Genomic DNA, 15,653 nt, shown 5'->3' on the forward strand with positions numbered 1-15,653 from the left:
CTTGAGCTCCTTCAAGTGAATGTCTTTAAAATTACCCTGGTAGTGTCTACCATGTGATGAAAACTGAAAACACGATTTTACTAGTTATTTGTTTCGTTCGCTGTTGCTAATCAACTCAACCGAAACGAATGGTGATCATTAGGTTTTATAGCCAAAGGACTAAACTTTGTTATGCATTAATCCCCACCCACTCTACATTCTAATATGGACACTCCGCGAGTAAACCTAGAAGAAGTTATGAACATTGCATATAATCCGTAATCAAAAGTTAGTCATGAGATAAAGCTGACAAATACAGCGATCAAGAACGCCTGCAAGGACAGCAAACAACAGTTGTTACACTTACCAAAGACGACCATCTTCTTGGTCATGAAGTCCTCGTCGTCGAATGTAGACACGAGGCACTTGTACTCGCCCGAGAGCTCTGTGGTGGGGTTGGGGATGTAGAGGGCGCGGTGCATGGTGGCGCTGTGTTCTGAAGCTCGGTGGCTCAGGTCCAGCTTGCCCTTCAGGATGCCGAGGTCCTGCGGCTTCTGCCCCGGTATCCACTGGTACACAGGACTGGGGCTGTTGTTAAAGTACCACTTCACCACAAGACCCGAGTATGAATCGGCTGCGAGTTCGTCCGGCTTGAGTGTGTACTCGCAGTCCAGGATCGCGAACCTGCTTCCGTTCCGCACGGAGGGGGGCACGCGCAGATCCTTAATTTGCACACCTGGAAAACGTAACAGAATCAATTCATGAAATGTACCAGATGAGTGGAAAAAGTATAAAAAAATACTAAATCCCTTCCCCCCGAACACTGAATCATCTAGATTCAAAACCCCCTAAAGACCATTCTGACCGGAACTGATTTATGCCCACATACTGCTTGCTAAGAATGAATAATGATTTATAAAGTTTTAATTAAGAAAGCCACTAAATTTAAAGCAAAATGATTGTTAAAAGTCACTGTTAGGTTGAAAATTCCCTCTATTTTCCACTAGTTACTGTCAAAATCCTTTAATTTGTGAAAGTGGATATAGGGAATTTTGAATCTTCAGGATTTAATTGTGGGCTGGTGTATTAGTTCATTTTTTAAAGTCACCGCGATTTTATTTTATTTAAAGAAAATAACGGAATGTTGACAGCAACACTCCGTGGGAAAAGACAGAATGCTTTACTATTATCATTCTTTCAAGTGTAGAATATTAAATGATAGGGGACAATGTTGTACCTTGATTATAGTGTACCTTGGATCAAATTTTTGTTTCTAATTTTTGCTGCTACCTAGCCGACTAAAACTAAAGTAGATTGTAGAGAAAGCCGCCAGGTAGCTCTAGTCATAGTTCCGGTTTTATTTATTAAAAAGTGTGAGTTCTGTGGACGAAACAATTTTTTTGGTACCAAAAGTAAATATTTCGTTCATTTTTGTATGTTTTCTAACATGAAACCAAATTGTATTTTGTCCACGCCTATGGAGTAACGGCTAGCGCGTCTGGCCGCGAAACCAGGTGGCCCGGGTTGGAATCCCGCTTGGGGTAAGTTACATGGTTCATGTTTTTCCGGGGTTTTCTCTCAACCCAATTTGAGCAGATGCTGGTAACTTTCGGTGCTGGACTTCGGACTCATTTCACTGGCATTGTCACCTTCATCTTATTCAGACGCCAAATAATCTAAGATGTTGATACAGCGTCGTAAAATAATCTACCTAAAAATTGTATTTGTAACTTTCAATCAAGTACGGTGTGTTACCTTTCATCTGATGAGTACATATATATCGATGGCTGAGAACCAGACTGTTCTAAGTCCAACTTTTTGTAAGAAAGAAATCTGTGTTTCATTGTGTTCCAGATCTTGTCTGCATATATGAATCGAACAAAATTGTAAATATTCCTCTCCATAAGGTTGCTATGAAGCTATTCCAAATTGTTTCAAGAAGCTTTCAATGTCAGGAGCTTAAAATAGCTCTCCTAAAAAAAAAGCTAAAATGAACTTGGATCAGTCAGGTTCTGGACCATCGATATGTTAATTTCCATGATTTATTTCATCTCTAGTTTAGACATCCATATTTTATCCCTCTTATACCTTGAATCACAAAACATCTTGTGCCAAGGAACATGTTCCAAGGTATATGATGCTATCGGTTTTTGTTTTTCTTTTATTTTAACATCATGCCACCATTAAGTAAGTCTGGAGTTAAGAGGACCCCAATTAATCCGGATGCCTTGAAAAAAAGCTGTTGAAGCATTATGGCTCTTCCAGGAATTGAAATCTCAATCAGAGAAGCCAGCAAATGGTGGCAAATACATTTTGTTTTAATTATTGTGAAGTTTTACAGCTATATTTCCACCTATATTGCATGTGTTCCAATGTTCCAAGGTTCAAGAGGGAATGATCGAAGGTACACGAACCTGTTGTACCAAGAATCACTTTATATATCCCTTCATTTTATTTTGTTCATCCTTAATAGATCTGTAAAACAGGAAAATACCTGTTGGAAGTTATAAAGGAATAGTCAATAGTAATATAATAATAATAATAATAATAATAATAATAATAATAATAATAATAATAATAATAATAATAATAATAATAATAATCAAGCATTTGTTCATTTGAAAATTTCATATCCCAAAATAAAAAAAAAATCAAATGAAAATTGTGAAAAGTGATTCTAGGTACGGTACATCAGTCTTTCCTACAGTACACTTACATACAGTACATTGATTTTAATAAGACGATACTATAAGTTATTGCAACAATGTTATATCTTAATGAGAATTTTTTCACCTCAACTCACTTCTTAGAATTATAATTTCCTTTAGCGTTTTGATCATACTGACATTGTATTTTGTTTTGTGAAGGTAACTAAGAAATACGTGTCTAACTTTGGTGAGAAATTAAGGGGAGAAAGACTGGAATATATTGCGATTCTGTGTGCTGTACTTGACGTGTTACACCAGATATTTTTCACAAGGTAGCATCTGAACACCGCAACACCACCGCAACACACACAACTGAATATACTCTACGTTCACTTGGTATTTAATTCGTGTACTCGTATAGTGAAAATGCAAATATGCTTTCGTTATGGATTTTATGATGGTAATGTATTGGAATACAGACGACATTTTCCCAATCGAACGGTTCCATCCAGCTATGTGTTTTCCTGTGTTTACAGGGTGTTATCTGAAACTGGAAAGCTACCAAGTGTTTCATTGAGATCGGAAAGAGAACCGGTATTGGTACTTGATATCAATTTACAATTCATGGAATCCATAGTAATTTGTCTTCTGTAATTATTATATTTTCTTACTGAGTTTGTATTTAATTATTATAAAATAAACTTATTGGAACAAAACAAGTTTTAGCATTTTCAATAATGTATCGTATCACAATGTTCTAAGACGTAGAAATATTTTTATAATTCCTCTCTCCATATAAAACTTCGCCCATCAATAACTTAACAACCGTCATATTTCGGACATAGCTATATCAGATTAAATCGATGTAGATTAACCCACATGCATTATCCTAAAGTATTTTTCATTCCTACTGAGACACTCTGTATACAATGCGTATATACAGGGTGTAACGAAAATAATGGGCCAAAGTTCAGGTATGGATTCCTCATATGTAGAGAAGAAAAAAAGTTATATGAACATGGGTCCGGAAATGCCTAGTTTCCGCGCTATAGAGGTTACAAGGATGATCATTGTACACTACAAAACATGGGTATTAATTGATTAATGTTTCAGTCTGTGTGCATTTGTTTACAGGAACTGTTCAAAATGTCTACTTTCTGCCTGAATACAGGCCATAGTTCGTCGCATTGACGTGTGGACCTGCTCCCAAATTTCTGGCGTAGCACATATTGTCCGACAGTGTTGCTCAATTCGCAGACGGAGAGTTTCCACACCCCACAATTAGAAGTCCAGTGGGTTGAGATCTGGTGAGCGTGGAGGCCACGCAGTTGTTCCACCTTGCCCTATCCATTGGCCAGGGAATGTTGCATTAAGATGTTTACGTATATCAAGATTGAAATGTGTGCGAATTGAGCAACACTGTCGGACAATACGTGCTACGCCAGGAATTTGAGAGCAGGTCCGGGCGTCAGTGCGACGAATAACTGCGGTCTATATTCAGGTAAACGGTGAACATTTTGTACAGTTCCTGTAAACAAATGTACACAGACTGAAATATAAATCAACTGATACCTAAGTTTTATAGTGCATAATGATCCGGTTTGTAATCCCTATAGCGTGACAACCATGCATTTCTGGACCCATGTTCATATAGGCTAACCTTCTTTCCTTCTCTACATATGAGGAATCCGTACCTGAAGTTTGGCCCACTGTTTTCGTTACATTCTGTATAATATGTGCGCGCGCGCGTGTGTGTGTGTGTGTGTGTGTGTGTGTGTGTGTGTGTGTGTGTGTATTATGGTTGGAACATATAATCCCGAAAGGACGGAAAATTAAACCTGAAGATATGATTAACAATCAAAAAAGTTCGCGCCAACGCTACGCCTACAGGTCTTTAGATTTTCTTCTACCATATCAAGATTTTAAGAGCTCCTTGACAGAATATTCTACAGTATATAGAGGGTCTTGCGTGCTGATCTTCTCTCTCATGAAGGAGTACGGTTACGTTTTGCTTCGTATTTGCCCGCGGGCCACCTGACATATTACATCAATATGGCTGATCCTCTTCAGAGCGGAGTGTTTAGTTTAAGCTTCATCGCACGTTAACCATGTGCTCCCTCTACTGTACACTGTAACGTAAGCTTCAGTGCTTTAACGGATGAACGGAATAAATCCAAAGACTCATTGTTTTCATTACTTATGAGAAAGAAGTGCGATCTACACATAATTTCTGTTAGATTCTATAACTTTCTGGCTGCGAAACTTGGACTCTGAAATATTTATAAAATAATATAAAAAATATGAACGACATAAATATGTTTTAAAATGCAATATAGCTAAGAAATTGCTTTGGTTTGCTTGTAATTATTGAGAATTCTGTTTAAACTCCCAGGACTATGAAAGAATTTGGTATCTATAATGTGATGATGAATTAAAGTGAAGTGAACAAAATATGGGAAATGGAACTGCAAAAACACACTTTATATACCAATATCTATGTCCGATCTAATTCCGATGCCTTTCTATTAGAAGGCTTTATCTGGTATCTAATCTGGATCTCTTCATGATGTGAATATCATTTTCTGTTTTAAATTACTAGTCATGTCTGGAGCAAAATTTAATTTTACCCAACCACACACGGACATACAGTGTTCATAAGTATATTTGGAAAACGCGTGAGCGTGTTCCTGGATCAAAAATAAGAAAAATATGAAAATTTGACGGAAAATGCTTATTTATCGGAGAAATAGTCATACTTTGTTTTGTTCTCTTTTCGTTATGCCACAAGTACACGTTTGGAAGCTTGTCATTTAACGTTTAGAAAAGGTGCTCAATTTGCCCCCCTCCATTTTTTACACATGCCTGAGCATGACGTACACACGACTTGCGAGTTCGCTCAAACACCATGTTGTCATCACGGATCAATTGGCATGCATTTTCAACATATTGCCATAGCTCCTCTGCATCATTCACTGGTGTTGCATAGACGACAGCATTCAAGTGATCCCAAAGGGAAAAATCTAATGGGGTGAGGTCGGGTGATCTGGGTGGCCAAGGCACTGGATCAACTCGTCCAGTCAAAACAAAAACAATGTACTACTGTCTTATCTCTGTGTTGTTTTTAAACAAACACTGGTACAAACTCAAAATAAAAATAACACAATAATATGATCAGATACTTAAGAAAAATAAAAGTCACTGTTAATATTTTTTCCCAATCAATTAGCGTTTTACCATCAAATTTTCATATAGGAAATTGTTCTTATTTTTTATCCAGGAGCACGCTCACGTATTTTCCAAACATACTTATGACTCACCCTGTATATATGGTGTCTTTCTCTCAAGATTTTGACTACAGTACACATTTTCAACAAGTTCAAAGGAATAAATGTCATTCTATTAATAAGATTTTTTACAAGTAATTTTTGCCGGGATTGATGTGAGTGAAACATAATCATTTTTAATGAAAAATTAATGATTCCTTATGTGGAATAATCACATAATACTATTCTCTCTATTGCAGATCTGGTTCCAATGCCCGATCTCACAATCCAAAAATAGGTCTATCTATCGGCAATATAAGCTTCCTAAATATCTTGTTGCTTGTACTTTGTAATATAATAATTTCGATTTTCTGGCATATTCAGTGCGTGTTGGCCCCATTCGTAATGCAGTCAAAATTAGACATAGCGATGTTTTATATCAATCTTCTATACCGTATAACATAATATAATAATTTGAATAATGTCGTTTGTATGTCTCGAAATAATTCACATCGGAGTTATTAATTATTGTCATACAAGGGTCATTCTCATGAAACCCGTCACTTTTGGAACCCAAAAATGGCAACAACTGAAATTGTAAGGAGATTAATTTTTTGCTAGGTATTGGTTAAATGTGTGAAAGATAAGTCAGGTGTGTTAGTGGCCATGTCTAAATCTTCGTGTACTACGAGAAATAAAACAAAATCAATTTTCAGATTCCACGGTGTCCACAGCATCTCCACGGTATCTACAGTATTAATCCGTGGATTATTCCTTTGGCTCCGTAAAGGCAATTTGATTTACACACCGATTTGAAATCAATTCTGAAAATAAATAAGTCACAAATTTTATTATTCATAATAATATTAACTGATTTTTATTAGATATAATGCGATTGAGCCATGTTACAAAATGAAATAAGTATTTATGTTCGCTCGCAAACAATTTTGATTAATAGATTAATAATGTGAAGTATCGCTAACAGTGATAAGCGTATTAATTGATATGTTTATAAATAATAATACCATATTGGATTACACTTTTTTACTTGGTTATTTAACGACGCTATAGCCCTATCAAATATTCGGTTATTTAGCGTCGATGGAATTGGTGATAGCGAGATGGTATTTGGCTGGATGAGACCAGAGATTCGCCATAGATTACCTGACAGTCACCTTACGGTTGACGAAACCTCGAAAAAACCCAAACAGGTAATCAGTCCAAGCGGAAATCCAACCTAAGCCCGAGCGAAACTCCGGATCGTCAGGCAAGCGCCTCAGCCGACCAAGCTACACCGGTGACTGATTTCACTTACTTCATGAAGATATTGAAATAGAAATAAGAAATGATTTACGGTTATAGTAATAACAATAATGATAAATATTTTACCTTTAATTCTGATTCTTTTATAAGTACATACACACGTATGCCCTACAAAAAAATAAGAACCACTTCTGTAGAAGACACGAACCAACTCCTTTACACAAAAGAAAATTTTCAATGACTCATGCCACATTGAAATTTACACATATAACTCAATTCATTGAAAATTAACAAATTTTATTTTCTTCACACCACTATACTGATGCGTCTTTATTGTATCATGTGATGCTTGCACTCCAAACTGTGGCTACTCTTGTGTCTGTAGGAATTATTCTAGCGAACAGCTGTGCGAGAAACTACTCTCTTACAGTGCTGCAGCATTTTATACGTCTTAATTATTTTGCCACTTATGATGCGTCTTACTAATTATTTACTTTTATATTCTACAGAAGAAAATGATTTTAATTGTTGTTCTAGCAACTCTCCAAGGATCAGTTTCTTCTTTATGTCCGAAGGAACTGGACACCCTCTTAGCAAAGTACGAACTGCAGTGCGCGAGAAAGATTGGTTTGCTTCTTTCGTCTCTGTGATACGAGATGGAGTATAGCATAGGCCTATTTAATTTTTTTTTACACGTGAAAAAGCTTTTCCAATTTTTCTGTTAAACGTTTAACCTTAATGTTTCGGCTTTTAGATTTTGAATAACTTCACTACTTTTTATTAGCAGGAGAGCTTTTACATCCTTTCCCAAATTACTATGATTACATTGTTGAATATATTCGTTCCTAATTTTCGTGCAATGTTCTCTCATCTATTCTCTTCGTTTTTCCTTCGCTCTCTTAATTCTCTATTAGTCATGGCCGAAACTGTCTTAATTTTTCCTTCCTTCTTCCTCTCAGCCCTTATCTTACTCTCCGCCGCTATGTAAGCAGCGTGATTTTCAGGATCTGCTTCCATCGTTAAACACTCTGGTTCTATTTTTCTTGCAAGTTACACATTTCGACTTTTGACATTTCTTGAAACGTCAGATTTCTTACTTTTATACATTTCTGTCTTTAAGTTTATTTTTCTTGTCCTTCCCTTATTCTCGTATTTTTTCCGTCCTCTAGTTATTCACCGCCACTCATCGTGTAATACAGATAAATGATACAGTCGCAATATTGTATCCATATAGAACTATGTAGAGACCGTATTTTCCAGCTACATCATAAACATCACATGAATAATAATTATCATGGCCTGTGAAGTAAATAAATGCACTGTGTTTACAGCCACGGTGTCCACTCCCACGGTGTCCACATTTCAGACTTCGCGCTGATGTGTTCTAATTACTTTTAAGCATATTAATTTTTCCGATAATATTTCATAAATAGCCTATGAAGTCATTACTTACCCAGCAGTTGGTAATTTCTCCTTGCGTAGTTGAGCTGGCACTTTATCCACGGTGTCCAATTAAAAAAATGAACACTTGCTATTCTATGCTATTTTTGAACTTGATACGCAAGTGCAGATTTCTTTTATGTCTGAGAAAGCACTGGCAATTCACCGTCTTTATCTCCCTAATGTTCTGAAGCACCACATTGAACTTCTCTTTTAAAGCGGCAAATTCAAAGCGTTACATGGCAAAGCTAAAAAATCGTGGACAAAAACTACACCACTTCTGTAGTGACATTGGGCACTTTTATAAAACTGTTGTCTATGGGATGTCTACTTCCTTTAACGCACTTTTCAAGACAATGTGTTTGTTTCCATTCGGATTGATATTTTAAAGGTGATATTCATTGAAATTTATATTCTGTAGTGCGGGACATCCACGGTGTCCACATGTTTGGGTATTCCAAACTATGCATGGCAGTAAGAAAATGTAATATTGACCTATATGTAGGGTGGATAACTAGGTGTAATAGTGCTATATTCTTTACACAGGAGACATTTTTCAAGTTACAAGATATTACAGAAATCTATGCAGGGGAAAGAAATGTGATGGGTTTCGTGAGAATGACCTAAAGAAATTGAAAGCTTAAACATTTAATCGGAATTGATAGAATTATGATACATCCAATCCTTTGTACAACTGAACAAGAAATATCTTCTTTGTTAAGTTTATTCACACACGCTTGAATATCTGTGGTCATATCGCGTGTTTAGGATCTATGGAAATATCAGTATGCCATTGTACTATTGTTGAATTCCTTTTTGTATTGTGTGTTGTGGATGACTTGTGTTACTTGTGTTCATGTAACTGATTTTAGATATTTATTAAGTTTGTGATATTGGTGACTGAAGCAGTGATCAATCATGGCATGAAAATTGCCAATCCGGCACTTGCCCTCGTGACTGACGGAAACCATGAAAAAAAAAACATTCAAATTGGTCGGCCATGGGGTCTGAACCCGAAACCTCCCGAATGCGAGTCTCAAACGCTACCGTCTTGTGATATTTGTGGTGCATAAAGTGGCACTATGGCAGGTTTTCTCTAAGTAACCACGTTTCTATGCACCTAACATTCCAGAATTCTCTCATTATCACCATATTAATAGTTGAAAATGGACTTCAAATGAAAATTATTATTATAATACAAGAATGGTAAATTACTAAGTATTTTGACATGTTTGTTGTCGTATCTGGTGATTCGTTATAAAAGATCTTTTGAGTTTCTCCAACATCTAATTTATTGAGATTTATTTTCGCCGATGTTTCGTAACTAATATTAGATCCATGTAAACTTTGCCTATAGCACAATTAATTAATATAAAATTCTCGCTTGTTTCAATTAGTTTCAAATTAAGAGACGTGAGAAAATTTCTAATTTTAAGAGAACTGTTAACTAGCACTGGCTTTGAATATTTCTAGTAAATGTAGACATAGACAATTTTTGAATTCTAGAATAAAGTGTACCTCATGTGAATGTGGGTATGTATGTATGTATGTATGTATGTATGTATGTATGTATGTATGTATGTATGTATGTATGTATGTATGTATGTATGTATGTATGTATGTATGTATGTATGTATGTGTGTGTGTGTGTGTGTGTGTGTATTTTTAAACCTTGTTTACAAGCATGTTCCATTACAAAAATGCAATACTACAATCTAATAGACTACACATTACAATATTGCTAAGTCTTCAGAATACAATGTATACACATTATTGCTAGCCTATTCTACTTTCCCTAAATATACTATTTACAACATGTTAACATCTATGCTACTGTTGAAGCTTTTAAATAATTTGTACAACACTATTTTAGTACCTATTCCTTTTCTATTTACAGATAAAAAAATCAATACTCTTGCTAATCATTTTAAAAACTATGTTAAGAAATATACTATTTAACAAATTAACCTACTTTCCCTAAATTTACTATTTACAACGTGTTAACATCTGTGCTACTGTTGGATCTTTTAAATACATTATACAATATTATTCTAGAGCCTATTCTGTTTTTCTGTTTACAAATTTAAAAAAAAATCTATACTATTGCTAATACTTTTGAAAACTATGTTTAGAAGAATACTATTTAACAAATTAACTTATTTTCCTTAAATTTACAATTTACAACTGTATGGTACTGTTGAATCTTTTAAATACATTGTACATCACTATTTTAGAGCCTGTTCTGTTTTTCTATTTACAAATTAAAAAAAATGAATACTATTGTTAATTCTTTTACAATCTATGTTTAGAAGTATACTTTTTATAAAATTAACCTATTTTCCTTAAATTTACTATTTACAACGTATCAACATTGTTGAATCTTTTAAATACGTTATACAACACTATTTTGGAGCCTATTCTGTTTTTCTGTTTACAAATTTAAAAAAAAATCTATACTATTGTTAATACTTTTAAAAACTATGTCTAGAAGAATACTGTTTAACAAATTAACCTATTTTCCTATGTATGTATGTATGTATGTATGTATGTATGTATGTATGTATGTATGTATGTATGTATGTGTGTATGTGTGTATGTATGCATGTTGCCTACACAAATCTACACAATTTGACCGATATGTGCCAAAGTGTGCACATTTAACCTTCATAAACAGGAGAAAAACACAGGCTATATTAAAATTCTGCAAATGGATGTTAAATTAATTAAAAAATGAAAAATAAAAATAAATACGATCAAACATTCATGTGTAATACGAAAATGCAATCTTCTATAGTCAATTGTTTTTTATTATTGTCTGTTGTATTCAACATCGACTTTCACGAGGCCATGGAAATTATAACACGAAATTAAATAACATTGTTTATACATATAATGAAGGCTAAAACTAGATAATTCGTCCAATAAGCATCTTTACGCTGTCCAGGACCGTATTATGAATTTCTCGATGGAGGTGTAGAGGGTGAGCAGACTGTGCTTTATCCAACTGAATTCTAGAATTCTTTCAAACTACAAGGATTGCTACCACATAATTTACTTGATAGGCCTATTGAATAACTAGAAGTACTATTGCGAAATATTGACCCACCAAAATTATGCACCAACAAGAATTGGTGTGAAGAACTCATGCGAAACGTAATAGAAGTGGCAATATTAACTGGAAAAACGAAAGGAGAAGATGTTTATTTCACGTATTGCTAATATACCCATTCGATTCGATTTTAAGAAACTGCAATTTCAGTGCGACTAGCATTTGTAATGGCCATATTAAAATGAAGCTCAAGTACAGCAGCTCAAAGTTGCAGACATTAACATAAAAACTGCGTGTTTTTCACAGCCTCGACTATATTTTGTACGAAGGAGAGGAAAGAAGGATTACACACATCAAAAAGCAATTCAGTGATATTTCTGTCATGTTGCTAATGTAGTATGTGAATGTACATAAGGCGGCTGAAAATAACACTGTATTAATTCTAAAATATACGTTTCTCAAAATATTATTTTTCACGTCCGAAAATATGTTACTGCGAAATTCTATCTGTATAATCGCGTTGCAAATGTAGTATGTTATTCTTGTGGAACTAACAATCTCTTAATTTCTAAAATACCGTTAATGTCTCTGAGAAAAATTAGTCTTTATGTTGAAAATGACTTATTGCAAGTTTATATTGTATCTGTATTCTGTGTATAAAATAAAAATTAATATAATGTGTTCTTAATTTGTGTGATACAGTTTTCCAAGTCATATTAAAAAACAAACTGGGTATGATATAAGTGGATGTACAGAGATCAAGGGGTAAAAAATCTTCCAATATAAATTTAATTATATATGTACATATTGATTCGATGCTAAAACTGATCAGAAAGAGGAAAAGGAATCCTATTATCGTTGGGTTTTACTTTGTTCATAGTTTGATTTTTCTATTATTTTATTTGTATTTCTGGCACTGTGGAAGAGAAGGCCTAATGGCCTTGACTACACCAGAATATATAAATAAAAACAAATAAACATATAAATTAAAAAAAACCGTTGAACGTCAGGCACGTCAGACATGTTTCCTTTTCGGCGCCTGATTTACAATTGTTTTAAATTGAGTGATCGCTTTGCAGGCATTTCGGTAAGTAGTTCATCACTTCATGTCAGTGACGTTAAGTAAAGATTCATATTAGCTTAGTAAAGACAATTCGTTTTGGTTGTCTATAGTTAGGTTTCCGAGATTTCCGAAAATATAATAATCAGTTTAATTAAAAATAGAAGCAGAAAGGAAAACCCGTGCAACGTCGGGTGCTTTCAGCTAGTATATTATATTTTAAATTATTCGGACACCTTATACAAAGTACTGTATTATCATAATGATTAATATTTTCATAATCACCGCTATTGTTGTTGCGTTGCTATGGACATTGTTAGTGCAGTCGAGTGAGCTTGTGGTTAAAGGCTAAAAGGATGTGGGTTCGATCCCCTCTGTTTCATAGTTTACATTCCAGCTTACCCATCTATCTACAGTGCCCAGTCGTTTACGCTTATACAATGTTATCACAAAAGGGGCAGCAAAGCATAACACACAACAGCAAGACTTTGAACTTTGTTCTTCTGTTTTCTAACTCGATTTACACATAGTTCCCTTTATCGTGCCTCAGGCACAAATTGTAGAGAAATAGGTCAATCTTTAAAAGAGGTTTTATTAAACTCTTTAGTAATGTTGTTAACCCTTAAATTCACAATGTATCCTATATGATACAACAGGTTAATATGCTATATGCTATAATGTTAATAAAACAATAGAACTCTTCAATATGTCCGATATTAATGTACTTTTTTTTTCAATTCCTTTCGAAAAAATTCAAATTGGTTTCCTACAAGACGCAGATAAAATGATTATAACAACACTGAAAGAAATACTATGTTTACCTACAGATACTCCAGATTGAGTGATTTACTCTGACAGTAAATATACAGGCCTTGGTCTATTTCGAACTACATAGGAGGCAGTAATTCAACAAATTAACAGTTTCAACTTTTGGTGAGATCAGATAATCAATATATTGCCTACACAAGAGAATTAGAGAATGAACTTAAAAGTAATCTCGGAAAGTTACCTCTGGATAACAGTTTGAACTCCCCAGACACCATTAAGAACAAAAGAGGTCTAATTGACTCAAGGAAACTCAGGAAAATTTTGCGCTTTGAAGAATTTAATAAATAGTGTCAACTGGCACAGAAAGGCAAAGGGGTCAGCTTATATCAAGACTTCACTCCTGCAAACAGCTGGGTCAGACATCATACAGGCCTTTCTAGCTCCGACTGGAGAGTTGCACTAAAGATAACCTGTACGTGCTGTTCCAGGCGGAACTCAAGGCAATTACCACTGTAGGCGATGTCATAGTGAGGTTGAAACTTTGACTCATGTCTTGGGTTCATGCCCATTTGGCGAAACTCTTCGTAAAGTAGACATCACAAGATCAGGTCTGTAATAGAACATACCTTACGTCAAATGGCTGTACTACTTATGAAGAAGTCCATGGAATATCGGATACCGGAAGTCATCGCGTATTGATATTATAACATTTAAACCTGGAGAGACAAAAGATTATATTCCGGATCCGACCATCAGATTCAAGACGTATCAAAATCAACCCGAGGAAGTTAATCTAAAGAAAAGGGCAATTTATGAACCAACTACCCCTTATTACAAAACGTCATATAAACTCAGGGATATAGAAGTCATCGGATTAATGGTGGGCACTAGAGGGATCATAACAAAACAATTTGTGTTATTCAGTCATAAATTTGGAGTCCCAACAACAACAATCAAGGAAATTTCTATGATACGAGTAGTTTTGAAGGGTTCTCTTCATAGTTTACGGCGACTCTTGTATTTCAATTCAAATTACATTTGAATTTTCTCATACAATTTTTTCCTCTATATTTTTTATTTTACTGCAAATTTTTATTATTATGAAATATCTACTGTAAATTTCAGTTTATTGTGAACAAATTTCTTATAAGACATTTTAATGTCCCCTTAAATGTTATCTACTGTTTAACATTCTTTGTCTTTGGCAACCTCACCAAGCTGAGGAAGATTAAATATTATTATAATATTGTACAACATATAAAATATGAACATTGCGATAGTAGTTTTCTTTACAGTCCGACACGGTTCAATAAACTATTGTGAGAAATGAAGTTTTGCCAATTTAGGGGTTAATAAGATTTAGCTAATGCATTCAATTTTTTGATCTGGTTAGATACAGATATTAAGAGTATCATTAACAAGTTGTTACTACAGTCTAGTATATACACTCACGAAGCTCAATACGTAGTAGATATGCATCCATAGATAGTTGCTAACCACTAGGATAGCTACTGTCGCCTCATTATAGGCAATGCGAAATAGTACCTGCACAGTCTATTGTTCCTAGTACCCTCATAAACTCAAGCTTCGTGACTGTATATACTAGACTATGTTACATTATTATTATTTATTAATACATTCATCTGTCATAGCAGATGACCATATAGGTCCGGAAAACAATTAAAAAAAATGCATATATGGAAGAGAGAAAAATCAATACAATAGGTAGGAATCATAGTACAATATGGGATTTAGAAAGTTTAAAAATTAAACATTATATAAATGATTACGTAAAATGCCTATGGATTGCTTTAAGATATTTAAACACATATTTTTAATATCTTGGGATGTCACAGCATATTGCTTTAAAATGTCAGTAGTATATTTATATGCCGATCGCGGGCACCAAAGAGCAAATCCCTCACCTCCCATGTGTAATCAATTGCATTATACCTCTCACTCAAGTGAGGAACACATGGACGGTAAATGACTAGTTTTTCTTGATCAACCACTAAGGCTTGAGATACATCCTTTTCGAACCGTACACTTGTGTCCAATATTACTGTCTTTTTCATCTATCTATTAAGAGCAACTATATCCGCTCGTCTGTTACTGCCATCCTCAGATATACAGTGTACTTCTTCATGTACTTCAAGATTTTTATTTTTCCTTAAATGTGAGGC

The 15,653-nt window shown here is 34.6% G+C and overlaps 1 protein-coding gene across 2 annotated transcripts in view; it reads right to left on the bottom strand.

The window, feature by feature from the left end:
- The window catches only part of LOC138699962 (uncharacterized), a 377,861-nt gene that overhangs the window by 189,351 nt on the left and 172,857 nt on the right, over window positions 1–15,653 (bottom strand). For both annotated transcript variants that reach the window (XM_069826199.1, XM_069826198.1), the window contains exon 2: window positions 347–715. In XM_069826199.1, coding sequence (XP_069682300.1) covers window positions 347–715 — 369 coding nt within the window. The remainder of the gene's footprint in view (window positions 1–346; window positions 716–15,653) is intronic.

The sequence above is a fragment of the Periplaneta americana genome, chromosome 5 (genome assembly GCF_040183065.1).
Source record: "Periplaneta americana isolate PAMFEO1 chromosome 5, P.americana_PAMFEO1_priV1, whole genome shotgun sequence".
Classification (NCBI taxonomy): Eukaryota; Metazoa; Arthropoda; class Insecta; order Blattodea; family Blattidae; genus Periplaneta; species Periplaneta americana.